Raw genomic sequence first — 24,148 nt, forward strand, 5'->3', positions numbered from 1 at the left:
TGTTCAAACAACTAGTCTTAGTATTTTCTCATAAATGTGAAGGTGTTTCACAAGATTGTGTCCTTAAGCTTCTCAATTTAAAACTAAAATAGAGGTACTTATTTATGGGGGTATCAGGTGTGCTCCAAGTGTGTTTCAAGAAATTGCTAGTTGCTATATAAATCTATCTTAAGTTGGGTGACATGGTGCATATTGCTCCAAAACTCAGACCATTGGTTGGCTTCTCAAAGAAAATGTAGTCGTTGATTTGTCTTTCCTTCTTGTGCACATACTATTCATTCTTGGGAAGCTAGGACTTTATATGAGGCCTGTGTGAATATTTTAGTTCCCTTTTTATATTTTTGTTCTCATGTATAGCTTTTGTGGTGCAGATAGTCTTGCCGGTATTGGATATGGTTCCTTCTTATTTTGGCATTAGACTGGCTGCCCTTGCTTCTCAAAAAGAACTTATAGACATGAAGAAATGGTTGATTTCTAATTTAAGTACTTACAAAGATATTTTCTTTGAGGTAATGATTGATGTCTCTATCCCCCATCTACTCTTCTCTCTCTCATAACAACCCCAGTCAGCTTATTACGAACAGGGTTCACTACAAACTCATGCTGCTAGCTTCTTGTAAACACTACTCCTTACTATTATTATTGATCTTTGCAATTTTGAAATAAAATACTGTGAAAAAAAAGTTAAAATAACAGTGGCAAAATTAGGCTAATATCCTTTCTTCTGCTTTCAGGAGTGCCTCAAACTTCTAAAGGAAATTCAGTTTGGCATATCTCAGGGAGTTTCTTCTGAACATCCCAGCCATTCTGGTGCTGTATGGAAACTTTATTCAGAGACTAGTCCTACCATACTGAAGGTTTTGCTTCTACTAATTTTGGCCTCTAGTTAGTTATATGAAAATTTCTCCCTGACTTCACAGAGCCCCATAAATGATATGTTTTGCAGGTTCTTCGAGCTCACAAGGGCTTGACTATCTGTAGACAGATTTCTCATGAATTGGAGAAGTTGCACATAACCTTCATGAATGCTACTTCAAGAATGAAGAATTATAGTGCTGATAATTTGTTGCCCTCTGACCTTGAGAGGGGGGAGGAGGCGGCAAATTCTTACTTCTATAAGATGTTTACTGGTGAACTAACTACTGATGAAATGATTAAAATGCTTGCTCGACTCAAAGAATCTAATGAGAAAAGGTCGATTACTTACTAAATCCATCCTCTTTTGCAATGTTTTCCTTACATAGAAGAATTTCAGTTTTCACTGGCCTGCTCTTATTTATTTTTTTTGTTTATTTCTGTTTATTTCAGTTATTCTAAATCATCATCTAAAAGTTATTCCCATCATGTAACTTAAAAAGCATATGATTTAATGGATTTTTATTGAGTTTGAATTTTTAATAGAGAACTAAACAGTTCCACCAGTTCGATTTTTTAACAATGGTGTTGTACTATTAAAATATTTTACTTGAGATTAAAATGTGCCTGAATAAAGTTGAAAGCGAAGAGCAGCCTTCCCACTGTTGATACTAAAATGTTTGACTTTTGTCTTCCAAGTAAAACCCACCATCTTACAAAGAAGTACACTAGAGTAACCTTTTATTTCTTTTAGCGTCCCATTTTAGGGAATAAATAAATTAAGTAGGATGGGCATACAAGTACCTTTCAGTTTTCAGGGCATGATCAAAGCATAAGTAAAGTTACATCTACTTACTGTTTTTTGGCTTTTACTTATGAGGGTGAGCTTTTACATCCTACTAGCTAAAGGGGATCTCGAACGTACCCTTATTGTAATGATGTCTGTTATCCATTTAGTGGATTGTGGAACAACTACTTTACTAATTAATATCCTTGGTCATTAAATGCTCCTGTTTTAGTGTTGATGGATATTTGGTGGAAGAAGGATTGGTTCTTTAAGTCTTTCCCAATGATCAATGTTCTGTTGTTTCCCACATTCTACATGCATGGATCTAGTTGCATGCTAAGACTGACTTCTCTTTTTCATCTACTTGTCCTTTCTTTTTTGACATGAAGTAGTGGAAATCTGAATGCTTTTGTAAAGTTTTTAGGAAAAAGCAGGCCTTGTGTTTTTTTTTTTCTTTTGGGGGGGTGGGGGGGTGGGTCTCTCATTTCGAATTTTTTATCATTTGATTTTCTTGTCTGAATATATAGGTCTTTTTGCTGAAGTTTGGTGATAATATATTGAACTTTGAAACTTTAATCCTGTGTTATTATTAAGATCTGATTTAGAGGGGCATTGATTTGCTTGCAATTATTTGAATTCACAGGGAACAATCGATTTTAAAGTGCATAATCAGCAATCTATTTGAAGAATACGATTTTTTCTCCATGTACCCTGAGGAGCAGCTCAAACTTACCGCAATTCTATTTGGTGAGGTTTCATGGGATTTTTGGTCAATAACCTAGTTGGAATCTTGGAATCTTTAAGGTTTTTTTTTCTGTTAAATCTTTACTGCAAGGAATTTCTTGAATTTGCTTTGAATTTTTTTCTTAAATTCTTGGAGGGTCTATTCCCATAATGTTAGCTGAAACATGATGATACTCCATATGCTTTATTCTGTATCTCTTAGTAAGTTACTCCTATATCTACTATCCACATAAGGAGAGTAATCAACTAGTTCATGGTTGCATCAACAATCAAAGCAAAAAACTAAGTTAGGGTGCATTAATTTTGAATCAGTGCACTCACTATGGAATTCTTCTAGTCATCTCAAAACATCTTAGTTTTAACTTTCTTGCCACCATAACATCTATCTCTTTTAGGGTGGTTATTACCTTTCTAATGTATATGTCTAGTAAGATTGAGTCAATCAATTTCTTGCATGGTGGTTATTACATCTCTTTGTCTTACCTGTGTGCCAATTTCCCCACTTAAAAAATATTTAGTCAAGTAAGCAGTGCCCCACTAGGATATTCTGATAAGAGTTCAATTGGACCACACATCTCTATCCAATTTTGGTACATATACAAAATAAAATAAGAATATGATTTTACCAACCCAGTTGGATCAGCCCTGAGTGACCTATATCCCTATATGCAGAGTTTTGGTGGTCTTTAATTGCTTTGCCAAAACTTTCTGGGGATATTTTGCTGACTTTTAAGCATTTTTGGATAATCTTTAACCTTTCAGTTAAGATTTGCAGTTTCTTTAGTGTGATGCATTTCTTAAAGGATATTGATTTGGTATTCTAATGTTCTATTTTATCTCTAACCTTGAATTCCTTCAACAAATAAATGCTTTAGATTTTTTGTCCATTTTCCTTTCTTTAAATGAAGTTGTTATCTGATTTAAGGTGATGTAGTTTTTCTGTGAGATCGTTCATATTTGGAGCTGTCAATTTTTGCGATAGATTTGTATACGTTATGCAATTGCAAGCCTTGATGGCAGAAGTAAAGTTGCTTCAGGTTTGAGTTGGGGAAACAACCTCTTTGCAAAAAGCAAAGGGAAGGTTCTGTACAAATATGCTCCTTCCTTTGCCCTCACAATGCAGGGAGCCTGATGCATTGGGGACACCCCTTTTGGATATGTATCTATGTAACATGTGAGGTCTCGCTGCATTCAAATATGTAACATTTGATCTACAAGTTAACATTCAAATATGTAACATTTGTTCATAGATTGCATGGTCTTAGTGGTTGTGACACATTTGGGGGACCATTTTGCTGACCAATTGTTTGTTCTTTTAGACAAGGATGTCTAAATGATCTTTGACTTTTAAGTTGAATTTGTTTAATTTGATCAGTGCATGTGTTCTGCTTACAGGTGAAATTTATGTTCTATCTTAATTTGAACCTTGAGTTTCTTTAGCCTCTGAATCCTTTATTGTTTGTCTTCTAGCTGGCTTCTCCATGTTTGAACTAATTAACAGCCTTTGTATTGTAAGGTCTCACATAAACTGGGTCATGGTTTCTTTTAGCATGACATACTGTCTTCTAGATGCTTCTTCTAGTTTATCTGTCATTTTTCTTTACATTGATTTTGTATGTATGTCATGTTCATGGAGTGGCTCTGATTCATATCTCAGGCTCTCTTGTCAAGCATCGGATAGTAACTGATCTCACTCTTGGTATTGCCCTCCAAGGTGTTTTGGATGCATTACATAAACCTGCAGATAGTAAAGTTCGTATTGTTTCTTACTGTCTTTATTATTATTATTATTATTATTATTATTATTTCTTGCAATGGTATATTAGCATTGGCCTGTCTGGATACAGATGTTCATGTTTGGGACCATAGCTCTGGAACAGTTCGTGGACCGTTTGATTGAGTTGCCACAGTACTGCAATCTTATCTTACAAATAGCTCACCTGCGTGCTACTCATTCTGAGCTTGTTGCATTTGCTGAAAGGGCACTTTCCAGGATATCATCTGGTCATTCAGAGTCAGTTCTCGGACATAATGCAGATTCTGATCAACAACATGGTTCTGTTCAAGCTACATCAACAAATATGGAGGTGCATAATAATTTTGTGTCCTTTATCCAAGTACTGCATTTCAAAATACTGCTAAGTATCTCGCTTACAAGGAAGATGTCATTAACATTGTTGCTATAGAAGTTGTATATATTTTTTTGAAATGTTATTTTTTGAAGAACATTAACTACAAGGTCCATAAAGGGACTGCTTTAGGCATTTTATATTGTGGGCATGAAATTTATGTTGTTTCTAACTGTGACATTTCTTGTTTGTGAAATTCTCTTTGTTATATGCATTTCAACCATCAGTCATAGGGTTGGCTTTTATTCGCATGCAAAAATATGTTGATTGACCTTGGTTGTCTTCATTGAGGGCATTCTTTTGAATAGTACAAAACTGGGAATAATGTTGTTCTGAGACTTCTGTACTAACACCTCGCAGTGTGCATAGACAATCTTTTTTGCTATTAATTTTGTAACAGAAAAAACAGATAAGTAGAGTGATGTTTCTGTTTGGTTTAGGAGTTAATTATCCCTTCTTTCTGAAAGAATTGGAACTTCTTATTCCTGTAAAAACTAGTGTGAAATTATTTTCACATCTTCTCTGCTATAGTTTTGTGATTTTAAGTATCAGAAACTGAGAGGTAATGTTTTTCTTTGGGAGTTAAATTTTCCCTTTTCAGGTAATAATAATAATTTCTTATGCCTTACATATTATAACTACTGAAATAATCATCACGGCCAATTATGCAGTTACTTTACCTCTGCTGCTCTTTCTCTAAGACTAGCAGTGTCACTGTGCTTCTTTTGAAAACCAAAATCCATGATTATTTGGTATGCAATGGGATTTGACCATGGCATTGCCTTTGTTAGGTATCTCTGATACTACTGGTTAGGGAATAAACCTAGACATAGAAATAATTATGTGACACCCACACAAGATCAAAATCAGAGACACAGGTTTAATATGGTTTTGTGATGTGCCTAGGTTCATGGGTGGAGGAGGAACAAGAGCTCACTATGTGAATAATGGGGTATGGAAGATAAACTCTCACTCTCAACCTGAAAACCCCAATACAAAAAATCTCACAAGATTTGTGTAAAGATCACAACCCTGCACTGCACCGCACTCTTAATAATAAGATATGGGCTCTTTATGGGGAAATGATAGGTCACTAATACTAAGCTCATTGAGTTTTGGATTGTCTATAGAGATCTTATACCATAGTTTGGAGTACGTCAACTGAATTTGAATTCAAGGGCAATCTCAATAGCCACAATAGGGAATTGTCCTGTATTTTTGTTTGCCACTTTTCTAGTTGTAAATTATGTGAGATGAATCACATTAGGATGCTTTAAAGTCTAATTTTTACTCTGAGTAGTGTTTTGACCAACTAAAAGTTCTGGTATTGTTTGCTATCTGTGTTGAGAGTTGTCATATTGTCTATAGAGATATTCCGTTGGCATCTTTTCATTTTTGGTCAATTTTGATTCTATAATGATATTTAAGAATTTAGAAGGCAGGCTGGCAGTTGTCTTAATTCTGAATTTTAGGTCCATCAAACTTCAATTTACGTAGAAGGTGGGCCTTTGTAGCAATGATGAGGTTGCTCTTTTGTGTCTAAAAGATCATGAATTTGAGTTGTGGAATAGCCTCTTTGCAAAGCAAGGGTAAGGTAACGTCAAAGGTGATCCACACATGACCCTTGCAAGAGCCTTGGAATGCCCTTTTAACCTTCAATTTACTTATTTTAGTTTATTTTCTTTTATTTTGTAACATTATCTTCTCCCCCAACTCATCTCATGAAATCGTAATTCTTACCTCTGCTAATGCATGCTTGTTATGTATCACATTTACTTGTTACTTCTGCCAAAGCTATGTGTTTTACATATCAAGTTCAATCTTATTTGTTTGCTGATAATATTTCTTTTAATGGACTTGTATCATGATAATGTTTTCGTGAAGAACCCTAGAGGTCAGCAGGGATATCGTGTAACAGAGCATAATTATTTATCAAGTAGGGTACCATGGACAAACCACCATGTAAGGTTTCAGCAACACTGTGATGTTATTTTCTGATTCTAGAAACACATTATGACTCCCCGTTGCCTGCTTTAGTAATGCATTGATACTCTATGTTGCCATTCCATTGAGCAATATGCATAGATTTTAATCACTGATTTCAACGATGTAGTTGTAATATTTTTTGAACTTGTGTTTAATGCATGCTTTAAGTATTGGTGTTGTTTTCTGACAACTCTTATATCTTACATTTACATTCGTCATCTACATCACAACAATTTTTGTGGCTAAAATTTATGGATGCTTTAATAAAAGAATAGAAATGATTTATTTGGCCGTAGCCTTACTTCTTAGTTCTCAGGTGCCTGTTTCATCATCCTCACCAATTGGATCTGTTAACACACAACTTGGGTCGCAAATTTCTTCTTCAACTCAGCCTCAACAAAGACATGAAGCTTGCTTGGAGAACACTCAAAAAGTTTCTGTATCATCTTCTGAGCAACCTTGCATAAAATGCATTGATGCAAAACCTTCAGTTGTTGATCTGAGTGATGCAGCAGCCATTCAGAAGGCATGCAATTTGATACCTTTTTAGTTGGAAGTACATTGAGTATTATCTCCTTTTTTTTTTTTTGGGCATCCTTCCTTATCATTCGAAGCTTAGTTGTTTGACTCTTTTCTTTGTGGCATCCTTCATCCTTTAAGACCTTCGTCATCATTTAAGACTTTGTATGCTGACTCTTTCTACGTTCCCTGCTTAAAATGCAGTCCCAGAGTGCAACAAGTGCTTCGGCTGCTCCATCTTCCTCGTTGGGGTTTTCTCGTCCATCTAAACCATTTTCCTTAGCAAGTAATCTTCTTTTATTGTTGAATATGCAATGATGTTTATTTTATTTCTTTATATGCAAGTACCTACATGTGTCTGTGTGGCTTTCCTTCTACATAGCTCATTGTCAGGCTCCTAGACCTGACCTAGGTTTTCTTAGGTATTCTGGAACAAATCAAGAGAGAGAGAGTAATTGAGAAAGAGAGAGAAACAGAAAGAACACAGAGAGAGCCGAGAGAGAGAGAAAAGACAGAGAATTAGAGAGAATGAATTCTGTTATTTCACATCCTAATCTCTCATCCTTTAAGTAGTGGTCTATTTATAGGCCTTCTAGCTTTCAGTTACAATTGTAACTGAAAGTTACAAGTTGCTTTCAGTTGTAACTGTAAACTGAAAAAGTTACAAGTTATAACAGAAAAAATACAATGCAGTAATTGCAACAAGCTGCAATTACTGTTATAGCCCTAGGGTCTTGACACTCATATGTTCTTTTAATATTGATCTCAGTTTTTGTTATTTGTTTTGGTTAACTTTACAGGATTTGGCTCTGCTTTGAATATTGAAACACTTGTTGCTGCTGCGGAGAAAAGGGAGACTCCTTCAGAGGTATTTTATTGAAAATTTTGTTGTCACCTCTATAGTATGCATGTGGCATTGCTGCTGACATGTTAGAACACAGTTTCTTATTCAGGTTTAGTTTTTTTGTACTAATTTTATGATCATTCTGCAGTTCTATAGACAGATTCTTATTATGGAGCCTTTCTGAACTAGTTGTAATGCTAAATTGTTTCAAACATAGAATTTTAGCAGTAACTTAGCACTAACTTTTGTCATACTGCTCAACTAGGACAATATATTATATTAAATTTTTGTCTGATGATTTTTCCTTTTGATAAATTTCAGTGTAAGGTAATCATCACAGATATGTCTGCCAAGTGCAGTTGTTTCAATTTCTTAGTATTCTGAGCTGATTTATGTGATTCTTATTTCTCTCTCTCTCTCTGTACACACACACACACACACATTCATGTTCATCTGGTGGAAGAATTCACTTGAAATGGCAGTATCTGTTTATGTAGGCTTGCAGTGCTAAATTAAATGCCAAAAGAAAAAAAAAAAGGTTTTCTTTTCATTTGAGTGCCGAAATGGGCTAATTTTTAGGTTGAGCACCCAAAGGTTTTCTTTTCATGCCTTTGTTATTTACTTTGGTCTGTGGCTAAAATCTGAGAGACAGTTGATTTAGAGGCTCATGGTTCAATACCATAAGGGTCCTATAGTTTGAAGGTTCTTTAACAATCAGAAGTATATCAGTTGGCCCTGGGTATTGTTTGATCCAATGTTCCTTGCAAATGCTCATATAAAACAGAATTTGCTTTGAAATGCAGTTCTGAAAAGTGACACACTTCTGTAACAAAGCAACGAGTTTAGTTATCCAAATGGATGCCAATGTTTGTTTTTGCTACTTAGAGATTTCATGAGAGGAAAATAAAGTATGATTGAACTGAAACATAGAGAAGTACCTGAAATTTTATTAGTTTGATATATTCAAACTATATATCAAAAAAGATGGGGAGATTAACAATGATGCTACCCTTAGAATTAAGGTAGGATATTTAAAATGGAAAAGTGCATTAAGAGTTTTATGCGGTAGAAAGATTCCATTAAAGCAAGAAGGAAAATTTTATAAGATAGCTATAATACGAACTTTGTTGTATGGTATAGATTGTTTTGTAATAAAGCACCAACATGTGTAAAATATAAGCATGTAGAGATGAGGATGTTAAAATGGAAGTGTGGCCATACAAAAAAAGATAAAATTAAAAATGAGGTTATTTATCATAAGTTTGGAATGGGTCCTATAGAAGATAAGATGCACGGGGCACTATTAAGATGGTTTGGGCTTGTGAGAAGAAGGCTAATAGAGGGTCCTATGTGGAGAGTGGATGGAATGGAACATGTATTTAGCAAAAGAGATAGAGGAAGATCAAGAAAAACATAGTGGGAGACTTTTCTATATGATATGAGTTATAAGGGAGTCATAGAAGATAAGTCATAGATAGAAATGTCTGGTGAGCTAGAATTCATGTTGCTGATCCCATAGTAGGATTAAGACTTGATGTGTTGCTGTTGTTGTTATTCTTTTGTGCGTATGTGTAAGATATATCACCTTTGACAGCTAAGAACAATGTGCTTTTGACCTTGAAACATCATATCCTTTGCTCTTATATGAGCTTACTTGTTTCCTTTTCATGTACGACCTTACTTGAATAAGAAACATCATATCCTTTGCTCTTTGGCCTTGGAACAACATTTCTTGACTTAGAAACTCCAATCATTGCTTTATATCTCTTCAAAATATCCTCCTATAGCTAGACCTCTCCATGATTGGTCCTGCCTTGATCCATTGTCATCATGCCCAATCTGTAAATGTTGCCATGGCTCCTTGAACTATATAACAAGCTAGTTTGGCTCCAAAGGAGCAAAGGCAGTTATGAATTTTCATGTCTTTTCTTAATTCATTTTATCTTTTTTTTTTTAACCTTTTTGTTGGGGTTGGGGGGGGGGGGGTGAGGGTGGAGATGGGGGGTGTTGGACAAGAGGCTGAATTGAAAACCTTTAGATTTAGGATTGTTAAATAAGATAAGTAAGGGGTATTAGTGTAATTAACTTTAAATACTTGTATATATACTCTTGTATTGTACACTTAGTGAAATATACAGATTATTTTATTCTCATAACATGGTATCAAAGCCACAAACCCTAACCCCCTAGACCTAGCCTTTGCTGTCGTTGCCACTGTTGCTGTTGTCGCCGTCTCCAATCGCACGACCGTTTCTCAGATCGCGTGGCCAGATCTCGTGCGCGCTGCCTAGATCCGCCATCGCCCAAATCGCACGGTTGCCGCCCAGATCTACCACCTGCCTAGCTCGCACGGCCTCACGCTACCCAGATCTACCGTCGCCCAGATCGCACGGCCCAGATCGAGCCTAGATCTGCGGCGCCTAGTCTTCTCCTCGCGGTCTCTTATTCTTCTGATCAGCTCTCACGGTGGTTTCTCTGATCTCCGGTCGCCATCGCCTCGCCAGTCCAGATTCGACCATCCTCTTCCCGACTGACCCCAGATCTGACTGTCGGTCTTTAGCTCAGGCCGCTCCCGCCTAGATCCAACCACTGTCGTTCCCTATTTGCTCCAGATCTGTTCTTCCTTCTCCTCGATCGTGTAACTCGACCTACTCCAGATCTGTTGTGCTTTCTGCATCATGTCTTCATCTCCACCACACTCTTCATCCACAAGCCGCTCCACCATGTCCACACCTATAACCATTTCCCATTTTTTGGGCACACCAGTTATTACCACGGAGAAGTTGAGCGAACAGAATTATTCTGCTTGGTCATCTGCAGATGAGATTTGGTTTCTTGGACATGGTCTTGAGGATCATTTATCAAAGACTATTTTAGCTATTCCTGAGGGAGATTAACCTCTTTGGCGGAAGGTGGATGCCCAGTTACTGAGTTTACTGTGGCAGACTATTGAGCCGACCTTGATGTCAATATTTCGACCTCTTCGGGAGTGTAGTGCCCTATGGACTCAGGCTCGTGAGCTGTATACGAGTGACATCACTCATATTTATGATGTGATTGGTGCTTTGTTCAATCTACTACACGTATTTGGGTAAACTCCAAGCTTCTATTATTGATTTTAATGAGTTGATGCCATTTGATACAGATATCAAGAAACAACAACAACAACGTGATCACATGTTTATTGTCCTCTGTCTTCATGGAATTCACTCGAAGCTCGAATCCGTTAAGACACAGAGCAGTGCTTCTCTCCCACCTTTGACAGAGGTATTTGCCAAGCTACTTAGAGCCTCTTTTGTTACTGCTGATCGTGGCGTGTCCGTACTTGGAGATCACTCCACCCTTGTTATGACCCTGATTGATCGTGGTGGTGGTGGTGGTGGTGGTCGTCCTCGACCCCAATGCCCCTATTGTAATCGCCTTGGTCACACTAGAAAGACCTGCTATCGCCTACATGGTCGTCCACCTTAGGTAGCTAGTACTGCTAACATGGTTGTTGGTACTTCAGAGGGTTAGACATCTCTCACACACAATGATTCCTCACCAGTGACTATCTCCAAGGGGGAGTATGCTCAGTTCCGGGCAGCACAACAGGCTACTTCACCTATCACGTCCCTTGCTGACACCGATAATCCTACTGCTTGCTTTACTAAGTCCTCATCATCTTCTCTTGGCCCATGGATCTTCAACTCCGGTGCTACTAATCACATGTCTGGTAATCGTTCTCTCTTATCTCATATTCAACCTCTGCAGTCTCTACCTCCTGTTACATTGGCTGATGGCTCCTAAGCCTCAGTCACAGGTATTGGCACAACATCACCTCTCCCTACTTTACCATTGTCATTTGTTTTCCACTTACCACAATGTTCCTTTAATTTGCTCTCTATCAGTCAACTCACTCGTCATCTTAATTGCTCTATAACTTTTTTGTCTGATTCTGTTCTTGTGCAGGATCGGAGGATTGGACGGACGATTGGCACGGGGCTTGAGTCTCATGGCCTCTACTATTCATCTTCCCCTACTTCCTCAGTGGCGTGCACGACGACTACTTCTCCACTACAGGTCCATTGTCGGCTGGGGCACCCATCTTTTCCCAATCTCAAGAAGATGGTTCCCAGTCTCTCTCGTATTTCTTCCTTAGAGTGTGAGTCTTGTCAACTTGAGAAACATAGTCGTAGTTCTTTCCCAAGTACAGTCAATAAACGTGTGTGTTCTCCTTTTTTAGTAGTCCATTCAGATGTATGGGGTCCCAGTTGTGTCAGTTCAAAAGACAATTTTCGGTATTTTGTAACATTTATTGATGATTTCTCTCGCACTACATGGCTATATTTAATGAAAACGGGTTCAGAATTATTTTCAGTATTCACTACATTTTGTGCTGAAATTAGAACTGAATTTAATTTGCCTATCCGTGTTCTTTGTAGCGATAATATTCTTGAATATTTGTCTCTCCCATTTAGATCTTATATGGCATCTAATGGGATTCTTCACCAAACTTCGTGTCCTGGCACCCCACAACAAAATGGGGTGGCTAAACGCAAGAATTGTCATTTAATTGAGACAGCTCGCACACTCCTTCTTCATATGCATGTTCCGATTCAATTTTGGGGTGATGCTGTCTTAACTGTATGTTACCTAATTAACCGCATGCCATCTTCTATCCTTAATGACCAGATTCCTCATTCTGTTCTTTTTCCTTGAGTTGACTTATATTCTCTTCCCTCTCGTATCTTTGGGAGTACTTGCTTTGTTCACCATCTTGTCCTAGGTCGTGATAAGCTCTCTGCTCGTTCCATCAAATGTGTCTTTCTAGGTTATTCTCGCTTCAGAAGGGGTATCGTTGCTACTCTTCTCAATTAACTTGATATTTTGTTTCAGCAGATGTTACCTTTTTTGAGTCATCTCCTTATTTTCCCTCTTCATCTGAGGTCTCCGAGTCCGTGTCTGCTGGCTTACCTTTGCTTGTTCCTTTTCTTGACCTTTCATTATCTCCATATCCACCGCCCTTTCCCTCTCGCCTTGATCGCCTCGATCTTCAGGTCTATCAACGGCATCCACAACCTGTGACCCAACTAGCATCGCCTATCGTCACTAGTCCAAGGGAGCCGTCTCCTGACTCATCCTCTATGCTGATTAGTTCTTCCTCCTCTGGTTTGTTACATTCGGCTTCTGATCTTGACTTACCTATTGCTCTTCGTAAAGGTACTCGTAATTGCACCACTTTCCATCCCATTTCACATTTTGTTAGCTATGATTCTTTGTCCCCTGGATATTTTGTTTTCGTTTCGTTTTTATCTTCTGTTTCTGTACCTCAATTTGTTCCTAAAGCTCTTTCCCATCCAGGGTGGCGGGCTGCTATGGTTGAAGAAATGTCTGCTTTACATTCCACTGGGACTTGGTATCTCTTTCCAAGGGTAGTCTACTGTTGGTTGTCGTTGGGTTTACGCTGTTAAAGTTGGCCCTGACGACCGGATTGATCGTCTTAAGGCTCGGCTTGTTACTAAAGGCTACACTCAGGTTTTTGGTCTTGATTATGGCGATACATTTTCTCCTGTTGCTAAGATCTCCTCTGTTCGCCTTTTCTTATCTCTTGTTGCTATGTTTCACTGGCCTCTTCATCAATTAGACATAAAAAATGCCTTCCTTCATGGCAATTTACAGGAAGAGATGTATATGGAGCAACCTCCTGGCTTTGTTGCTCAGGGGGAGTCTGGGCTAGTGTGTCGTCTTCGGAAATCTCTATATGGTTTAAAACAGTCTCCTCGAGCTTGGTTTGGTCGATTCAATTCAATTATTCTTGAGTTTGGGTTAACTCAGAGAGAAATTGATCATTCTGTGTTTTATTGCTCTTAGTCTTGCTGCCACATTTTTCTAGTGTTATATGTTGATGATATAGTGCTTACAGGAGATGATGATGTTGGTATCACTGAATTGAAGGCATATCTTCACTAGGGGTGTTCGCGGTGCGGTTTGGCCGGTCTGAACCATTTTCAGCAAGCCAAACCGTTAGTGTGGTTTTCCGACCAAATCAGACCGCGGTCTGGTTTGGGTGCGGCCAAACCGCACCAAACCGCACCGCATTTGCGGTCTGGTTTGGTGCGGTTTATCGAGGTTTAAAAATCTAATACAAGTGCTTTAAAATCACTAAAAATGTTACTTAAAAATGGTAAATAAAGACAAATATTAGTAAATAAAGACAATCAAAGGTAAATAAATAGAAGCAAAAAATAAAGGCAAGAGTGTAATTCAACATACAACATTTCAACATTGAAAGTAGAAAATAACCTGTTTAGTTTAGCAATGAATTATGCAATTAACATGTTTAGAAAATAAACAAATTATCAAATTAACCTATTTAGCAATGAATTATGAATTATGCAATTAAATTAACCTGTTTAAAAAATAATCTATTTAACAAAAAATAACTTGTTCAACATTGAAAACAAAAAATAACTTATTAACATTTCAACATACAACATCCAACCTGTTGTAAATAAACAAAACATGGCATAACATTGTTATAATCTATTCAACTATTTAGCAATAATTCTATCCAACATATTCAACAATTATAACCTGTTTAACAATGAATTATAGTTGGCAACCATCAATCATAACTAAGTATTTAAAGTCCAAAACGGCAAAAACATGCCACGCAATAACATAACCATTCAAAATAAGATAAGTTACAATCCAATCCGATCGAAATACAAACTTAAAAATTCAAATTTCATAACACAACCACACATGCTCCAAGCCTCCAACTTCAACTTCATCACTAATCAATGTTTATAGCATCTGTTGTCATAGTAGATTTATCTGTAATATTAAGAGAAACAATAAAGTTAGAAAAACAAAATGTTAAGAATTAATACAAATAAAATAATAAACATGTTTGATGAGTAAATAAAAAATTACCAGATTCAATTGATTCATAAGTAGCATGCTCTTCTAATATTGAAGTCATATCCAATGGTAAAGATGTCCCTCTCAACCATTTTTGACAACAAATCAACGCTTCTACCATAGATGGACTCAATGAACTCCGAAAGCAATCAAGTACCCTACCTCCAGTGCTAAAAGCTGACTCAGAAGCGACTGTTGACACTTGGATGGCAAGAACATCTCGAGCAATCTCTGATAGGATATGGTACTTTGATGAAGTTACCTTCCACCAATTCAAAATATCAAAAGTATTATTTCTTATATCCTCGTTAGGCTCAGCTAAGTACCTTTCAAGCTCATTTTTCATTTCAAAAGCATTATCTTCAATACATTCTTTCTCAAAATCAGATTTGAACATGTTAACATCATCATCCTCATCAGAATCCACAACTGAAATCTTTTGTTCAGAACTTGTCCCACCCTGTTTATGTTCTCCTGATTGTCCATTTGAGTTATTTGTTGCATAAAAATGCACTAACTTCCCTAGAGCACTCTTGATAGAATCCATTACATTTTTTACTTCATCTTCAGAATAGAGCTTGCGTAAACAAAATGCGACATATTTCATCTTGTACCTAGGATCAAGCACAACCGCCACGTAAAGAAGTATATTTTGTTTTTCAATATTGCCCCAATACTTATCAAATTTTATCTTCATACTAGAAGCCATATCTTTCAAGATTGATTCGTAAGTTGAACTCCATTTGTTTAGTCTCCCAAGTACATTACAAATTTCATGAAAATAATTATTTGCAGTAACATTCAAAGAAGCACTAAACATGAGGGTAGCATCATAAAAAGTCTTCAAAAACTTGCAGAATGTTGCACAATTCTCCTAGTCTTTAGAATTTGGTGGCCCAATTGGCCTTTTCCCATTTCTATCCTCTTCACAAAAATATTGTAAATAGAGCAAATCCTCTTCTTCCAACAATTTAAACACGTCGACAAATCTCAGTGCATGCTCTAACATTAAATAAGTGGAGTTCCACCTTGTTGGCACATCCAAGCACACAAGAGCCTTCTCTTCTTTACAAGTATTCTTGACACAACTTTTGAATCTTGACAACCTTGAAGGAGAAGCTCTAACATATCTAACTGCGTTACGTATAGCCATAATAGAGAAGTCCAATTCTTTTAAGCCTTCACCCACTACCAAATTAAGAATATGAGCCGAACATCTCACATGTAAGAATTCCCCATCACAAACAACACTCTTCCAAATTTGTAGTCTTTTCTTCATGTGCCCAATAGCCCCATTATTAGAAGCAGCATTGTCAACTGTGATTGTGAAAACCTTCTCAATACCCCATTGTTTCAAACACGTCTCAATTGCTTTACCAATTGTCTCTCTCTTATGATTTGAAATTTGACAAAAGTTCAAGATTCTTTTTTGCATTTTCCATTCAAAATCTATAAAATGAGCCGTAAGCACCATATAATTGACATTTTGAATGGAAGTCCATCTATCAGTGGTAAGGGAGACTCTTTGTGAATTCTTAACAAAAAATGACTTCAACTTCTTCTTTTCATCATTATAAAGATTAATTATATCCCTAGCAATTGTAATGCGTGAAGGAAGATCAAACTTAGGGCATGCAACACCATAAAATGATCTAAAACCTTCTTGCTCCACAAACCTAAATGGCAATTCATCAATGACAATCATTTTGGCACATGCCATCCTACAAGCTGTTTGACTAAATCCCACAGCTAGAAGATTACTACCTCCAACACTTCCATCCTCATTGTCACTATTCTTTAGATAACATAAAATCTTCTGCTTCTTATCTTCTACTCTGTAAGGATTCTTTTTACATTGATTGTTTACATGATTCCAAAGAGTACTTGTCCCGTTTTTTCTACTTGTATCACTTGCATAATTTTTACCACAATAGTTGCACACTGCTCTAGGGTCAGAAAGGTCATCCTCATTTCTTGTAAAATGATCCCATACTTCAGATTGTTGCCTAGGTTTCTTTTTCATTCCTTTGTCCTTAAACTTAGAAGGTAATGGAGGTTTAGAACTGTTGCCTTCATTGAGGTTTTTAATGGATGAATCATTGGTGCTACTATCTGTTTCCATCTGCCATTGAAGCAATAAAAAATTTGAAATGAATCATTGGTGCTACTTTAATGGACCTATATATTAGCATCAATTAGTCATTCATTTTCAACATATTAGCATCAAATAAAACAGAAACTAATGGACCTATATATTAGCATCAAATAAAACAGAAACTAATAGAGCTTTTGGCAATTATGATTCTAGCTAGATTCCATTTTCAGCATGTGATTAGATTTCTATAAGAAATTAATAAACTATAAAAGACTTCTATAGTTTATTAATGATCCTTCTATAGTTTACTAATGATAATTCTGAGTGGTAATTAAGCAAATGATGTCATATGCTTAATTATGATTCTAGAAACGTCATAATTAATGGACCTATATATTAGCATCAATTAGTCATTCATTTTCAGCATATTAGCATCAATATATTAGCATCAAATAAAACAGAAACTAAGACCTATATATTAGCATCAATTAGTCATTCATTTTCAGCATATTAGCATCAATATATTAGCATCAAATAAAACAGAAACTAATAGAGCTTTCGGCAATTATGATTCTAGCTAGATTCCATTTTCAGCATGGGATTAGATTTCTATAAGAAATTAATAAAGCTAGATTCCATTTTTCTTCCCTTTCTGTCTGCTTCAAAAAGAAATTATCAGGAATTTTTGTTGGTTCCATCCTTCCGACTGAGCTTTTGGATTAGGAAGGGGCATGCCGCATGTATATACATGTAGGATATATACCATTTAAAGCACTACATGATTAAAGTCTGTCGATATTATTTTCTTAGCATTGTAAGTATACGTAGCAATGAATGTGATACTTATATATATATATTCACCTTAAACTTGAAGTAGATTAACACTGAATGATCCTCGTTGGTGAGATCGGCGAACCGTTTTGGCCCGAGCTTCGGCCCCAGCTATGTCTCGTAGATAGCTCTAGATCTGCCGAGCTTCCTCTCCTTTGTCTCGATCTGCCCGAGCTTCCTCTCCTCTGCCTCGATCTACTGGGCTTCTTCTCCGCTTCGGCTCGAGCTTCCTCTCCTCTGCCTCGATCTACTGGGCTTCTTCTCCGCTTCGGCTCGAGCTTCCTCTCATCTGCCTCAATTTGCCGTAGCCGATGGTGGAACCGTGGGTGTGGGCTGCTGACGGATGATTCCGATTGGGGGAACTGGGGAAGGGTTGCGCGGGTGGGGGAGGGCCAGATGGGACTACCGTATAGGGTTGCACGGGGGGAGGAGGGAGCTGCCGATTGCAATAGGGTTGCGGGTGGGGGAGGCGGCTCTGCCGAATGCGATTAGGGATTAGGGTTGCGTGTGGGGGAGGGGGTTGCACGGGGCTGATGGTGAGTTTATATATTAATATATTTTTTTAATTTTTTTTTATTATGTTCTGGGCGGTTCGGTTTAAAACCGAACCGCCTAATGTCCAAACCGCGAACCGCGCGGTTTGGACAACTTTCAAACCATTTTCGACCGCAAAACAAAAAAACCGACCGGTTCGGTTCGGTCTGGCCGGTTTCCGCGGTGCACCGGTTTTTTTGAACACCCCTAATCTTCACCAACATTTTCAGACTAAGGATCTGACTCCTTTGAAATATTTTTTGGGCATTGAGGTAGCTCGGTCAAAGCAAGGCAGATATTTCTCAAAGGAAGTATGCCTTAGATGTGCTAAAGGAGACAAGATTGCTTGGATATAAGCCCGCATATACCCCTATGGATCCAAATATCAAGCTGTTACCGAGACAGGGGGAGCCTCTATCTGATCCTGGGTGCTACCGTCGACTAGTTGGGAAACTTAATTACCTCACAGTCACTCGTCCTGATATTTCATTTGCTGTGAGTGTGGTAAGTCAGTTCTTGGATTCATCTTGTGACAACCACTAGGATGCAGTGATTCGTATTCTTTGATATATTAAGGCTGCCCTTGGTCGGGGTGTATTGTATCAAAATCATGGGCATAGTCAAATTGTGGGATATATGGATGCTGATTGGGCAGGATCACCTAGTGACAGGCGATCCACATCTGGATATTGTGTATTTGTGGGTGGAAACTTAGTCTCTTGGAAAAGTAAGAAGCAAACTGTTGTTGCCAGATCCAGTGCATAAGCTGAATATAGGGCAATGGCCGTAACAACATGTGAGCTAGTGTGGTTGAAACAATTAATTGAGGAGTTAGGAGTTACATAGGTTAAGTTTATGCAATTGGTTTGTGACAACCAAGCTGCAATGCATATTGCTTCTAATCCTGTGTTTTACGAGAGAACCAAGCATATTGAAATTGATTGCCATTTTGTTAGAGAAAATGTGCTCTCTGGAGATATAGTTAGAACATATGTGGGTTTCAACGATCAATTGGCCGATTTACTCACCAAGTTGCTTAGAGGTTCTCGTGTGACTTATATTTGTACCAAACTAAGCATGTTCAATATATATGCTCTAGCTTGAGGGGGAGTGTTAAATAAGATAAGGGGTATTAGTGTAATTAACTTTAAATACTTGTATATATACTCTTGTATTGTACACTTAGTGAAATATATGGATTATTTTATTCTCATAACAAGGATCATCTGACCCTCTAGGCTTCCACATCTTACCAACTGAGACCTCCACTTTGAGATCATCCTTTCAAACTCCTTAACCAGACTGAAATCTCATTCCCATATCTTGACATCATTATCCATTTCCCCAAAAAGAGAAAAACTAGAATGCCATACCTATCAGTTAACTCCCATAAACATTCTCAGCAATCCCCTCGGACTAGTTTCCCTTCTCCGAAGAATCATTGACTTGCAAACTCTCCTCGTCCTGCACTCTTGGCGCCCATCAGGTGGGGGACACCTTCTCACCATGCAGCAAAAATCACCCAAAAGTAGAGAGAACTTCTTCTTAAACATGTCTTTTGACATTCGGAAAGGTGTTATGTTGTATGCTATCTACTTCCCAGACTACTCATTGATAACTAGAGTGCACAAATTTAGGTATCACAATTGGAGCACATGTGCGAAGCTTCTCTAAATTTGAACATATAAATATTTACCATCTTCATAGCAAAACTCCTACAACTTATTGGTTCATCTCTTAAGCTGGGTTTGATGCTCATTGGTTAATCATCTTCAGAGGATGTTTGATTTTTTTTAGATAATAGTCACTTACATTACCATTAGACATACAGTTTAACAAAATCCTCTTGCTGCACCCCAAGTATTGTGGTTAAACAGATGTGCTGATACTGATGGCAAAGGAACCTGTTCAACCTTATCCAAGAAGAAACGTAAATATATAAATAAGTAAATGGCTAATAAATTAAGAAATCTTTTCAAGCTCAACGTTCTCATGTTAATGTGATATTTTTTTTTTTCCGGTTATGACCCATATCATTTTGCACCCATCATTAAACTGATTTATGATGCAAAGGACAGTATCCACCAAATCATTTGCTTAAAATCTTTATGTTCATTTCGACATGCTTCTTTGGAAATGAATAATAATTTTTCTGGAATTTTGTCATTATTTCTGGCATCAGTACCAGCTCTAGTGAATTGTGGATAAAAAGGTGGAAAGACTTGCAACACACCCCTTTCTTCATGTAATTTGTGGTTTCAAGGATCTTATCATAAGTACTGTTGCTACACATATGTTCCCTTCCAGATGTTCCATAACAAAAATTTTGAAGTAACTATGGTAAGAGTATTTTGAAAATTTCAGGTGAAATAGTTGTCCTTCATGTGTCCATATATATATACTGCATACTCACAAGAATTATGACTATGACTCATCCCGGGATTAAACTGGATAGTCAGAAGATTATGGTTAGTTATCTGACCCCATTAACCTCATGGTTTAGCAAATGTCCTTGTTAACATGATGTTGTGCCATGTTAGAAGAAATGATTCCATTTGGAATAATTTGCTTGGAGCATAGTGGCACATTCTGCTTTCTGATGTGTCTCTTTGTTTTCAGAGTGCGTTTCTCCACCATATCTGTTTAATGGTCAATTTGCTTTAACCTTTTTTATATTTTTTTATACAGGCTCCAGCATCTGAGATTCAGGAGAATATCTCATTTATGATTAACAATTTATCTGCTGCAAATATTGAATCCAAAGCGAAAGAATTTACTGAAATCTTGAAAGAGCAGTACTATCCTTGGTTTGCTCAGTACATGGTAATTAAAAGGTAAGTGAAATGAGCTAAATTTATTGAGCTATAGCTGGGATTCAATGTTCTCCACTAAGCACAAGTATGGACATGACATGATATGAAATCAATGAAATGACAAATTTTTTAAAAAGTAAGGAGATGACATAGCACGACAGGGGTACATACAATAGCTAACCAAGATATTTTATATTTATGCATGAAAATACTAACTATTTTCTGCATGTTTATATTACAAACAAATTTTAGAAAACTCCAATCATTAACAACTTGAAAGACTTGGGCTACAAAATCTTTGAAATTAAAAAAATCTAGAGATGGAAGGAGCAATAGATAAATTACATTGTTTATTACTTATTGTGAAGCTTAGGAAGAAAACCACTTTGGACCCACTGGCTAATGTTACAGAAGGTAAAGAAATAGAATTAGTAAAATGAGAGAACAAATCTAGATTACCAGAGATATGGTTAGAAGCACTTGAGTCTAGGACCCATGGTCCTAAAGAGGATGATTGAGCGAGACAGGCAGTGGAATCACCAGAGTGGGCGACAGAAGCAACTGTGGATGAGGATTGTCGGAACGTCTTATACTTGAGATATTCATCATAGTCAGCCCCAGCGAGAATGATAGATTGCGGTGGATGACCATCAGCATGAGCGACATTAACACAAGGAGGGTGGCCATGCAACTTATAACACTGTTCCTTAGTATGCCCCTACTTGTGATAGTAGTTACACTTGGGGCGTTTGCCCCGATTACCACGATCTCCTCCCTGTTCGCCACTACTCTGAACCTGTGAAGCCATAACTGAATGATCACCTGCAGAAGAGGGAGGTACTGTAGGAACAGATGAAACCCGAAGAAGACAAGAATACACTTCATCCATAGTAGGTATAGTAGGACTAGCAAGAATCTGATCACGAACAGGAGCAAGCTCAGGACCAATGGCAGCAAGAGTACACACAATGAAGAACTTATCTCGCTAAGCTAGATCCTCTGCAGCAGTCTTACCAGGAGGTAACAAGGAGTTAAATTTAGCTTTAATAGAGGCCATCCAACCAAGAAAATCAGGAAGAGTCAGACCCTGCTATTGTAAACTGATCAGATTAGACACCATTGAATACAAACATTGAATGTCATTAGTGTATAGCGCCTTGGCTTGAGCCCACAATTCACAGCACGTGGTGTAGTTAGTATAGATCGGATGAGGAGAAGGATCAATTGATTGCCACAGGAGACTGCACAATAGAGCATCAGCTCTCTGCCACTTAGTTTTATCTGTGGTCACATTCTCGGCCTTGGTAGTTAGATGATCCTGTAAACCTTGACTCATACACAATAGTTCAACCGCCTTGGACCAAGAGATATAATTGGAACTACCCATCAACTTCTTAGTAGCAATGGCTGGAGAAGGAGACAAAATACCAGAGAATGAGCCAGATTTACTGGTACCAGCCATGTTAGACAAAAGGGAGCCCTATAAGATCAACATAACTGAAACAAAAAAGGGGTTAAAAATAGCCAAACAGAGAGGCTGGATGATCCAACACAGAGAATGAAGCGTGGAGGCGCGCTGGAGCGACAACAGACGATAGATGCCGGTGACCGACAGCGGTGGATGGCGACGAAACCACCGGGACTGGGATGGATTAAAGGAGGCAAGTCCAATGGTGGAGACGGTGTCGCGATTAGAGCATTGGAGAGAGAGATTGGAGCAAAAAAAATCTCCGTGAACAGTGCGAGAGGTGGCGTGTGGTGGCGGCAACGACGATGGTCCTCCGGGGGTCGACAGATCGGAGGTTGGCGAATGCAACGGTGGTGGCAATGTATGTGATCGGTGGCCGGACGATGAAGACCCGTTGCAGACTAGTAGTGTGAGAGGCGGAAACGCAGTAGGCAGGCGACGACGGTGGCACGACAGGTTGCGGTGGTTGGTGGCGACGTGACCAACGGTGGTCGTCGGTGATGCGGGTAGCGGTGATGGCGACGACAGCGGTTAGGGTTTGTATGGTGGCTACTAGGGTTTGTATTTTGGCTCTGATACCATGTGAAGCTTAAGAAGAAAACCCTAGCTTTTAATATGTATATACCACACCATTAATTCATAGACTATACACCTATATATATATATATATATATACAAATACAATGGGTCATGGGCCATGGGCTTTAACATAAGATTAACCCTAGACTATAACCATATAATTGAATACTTATAATTGATTTTATCTTATTCTTTTAAACTTGTAATATGGATATAATTTGTTTTAGTGGTAATCTTGTGTGAAAACTGAATACTTCCTTGATTGATAAACATATGTACATGGCAGTCCTCTTATAGAGGAGAATAATACAACAAAGGAAACAAATAATGCCTAGGAAAGGAAAGATACATATGTACAACATTTAGGAAACTTTCCTAAGTCTGGATTAGGAAGGTATCCTATTCCGATTATAGAAACTTCTAAACTAAGAAACAACAACAACAAATCAAATCTTCCTTTGATAATCCTTACGCGATCCAACATCTTGCATTTTCTTATGTGGATATGGGTATCCCAAATTATTTGAGAAAGTTTTTGATTCTATAGACATAAAGAAATAATACAACACATTTGGATGAGTGTCCAACACATATTGTGAAATGTTTGCCCACTGTCAGTGTTTGACATGTGTAAAGAGAGAAAAATATTATGTATTTTCTCTATCTTGCAAAGACACATTACACTATTATATATACACTCTAGATCGTAGGATTGTCTTAGGATATTTTCCTTTCTATATTTATAGAGTTGACTATCTTACATATTCTATTCTTACAACGTTGAATGCTCTAGTTTTCTAGTTTATATATATATAGTTTCTACAGATAACACTCCCCCTCAAGCTGGAGCATATATGTTAATCATGGCCAGCTTGTTACATAGTCAATTCTAGAACCATTCAATGCTTTTGTGAATATATCACCTAGTTGTTCGCCTATCTTGACATGACCAGTTGATATGATGTTTTGCTAGATCTTTTCTCAAATGAAATGACAATCAACTTCAATGTGTTTGGTTCTCTTGTGGAAAATTGGATTTGATGCAATATGAAGAGCAA

At 37.6% G+C, this 24,148-nt stretch overlaps 1 protein-coding gene across 1 annotated transcript in view; it reads left to right on the plus strand.

Annotated features, from left to right (window-relative positions):
• Window positions 1–24,148, plus strand: part of LOC127802100 (uncharacterized) — a 106,760-nt gene that overhangs the window by 41,374 nt on the left and 41,238 nt on the right. The window contains 10 exon segments of the mRNA XM_052337790.1: window positions 372–509; window positions 735–857; window positions 947–1,194; window positions 2,286–2,389; window positions 4,044–4,138; window positions 4,234–4,473; window positions 6,818–7,027; window positions 7,225–7,306; window positions 7,821–7,888; window positions 20,919–21,064. Of these exon segments, the coding sequence (XP_052193750.1) occupies window positions 372–509; window positions 735–857; window positions 947–1,194; window positions 2,286–2,389; window positions 4,044–4,138; window positions 4,234–4,473; window positions 6,818–7,027; window positions 7,225–7,306; window positions 7,821–7,888; window positions 20,919–21,064 (1,454 nt within the window).

This window comes from Diospyros lotus, chromosome 5, assembly GCF_014633365.1.
Source record: "Diospyros lotus cultivar Yz01 chromosome 5, ASM1463336v1, whole genome shotgun sequence".
Lineage (NCBI taxonomy): Eukaryota > Viridiplantae > Streptophyta > Magnoliopsida > Ericales > Ebenaceae > Diospyros > Diospyros lotus.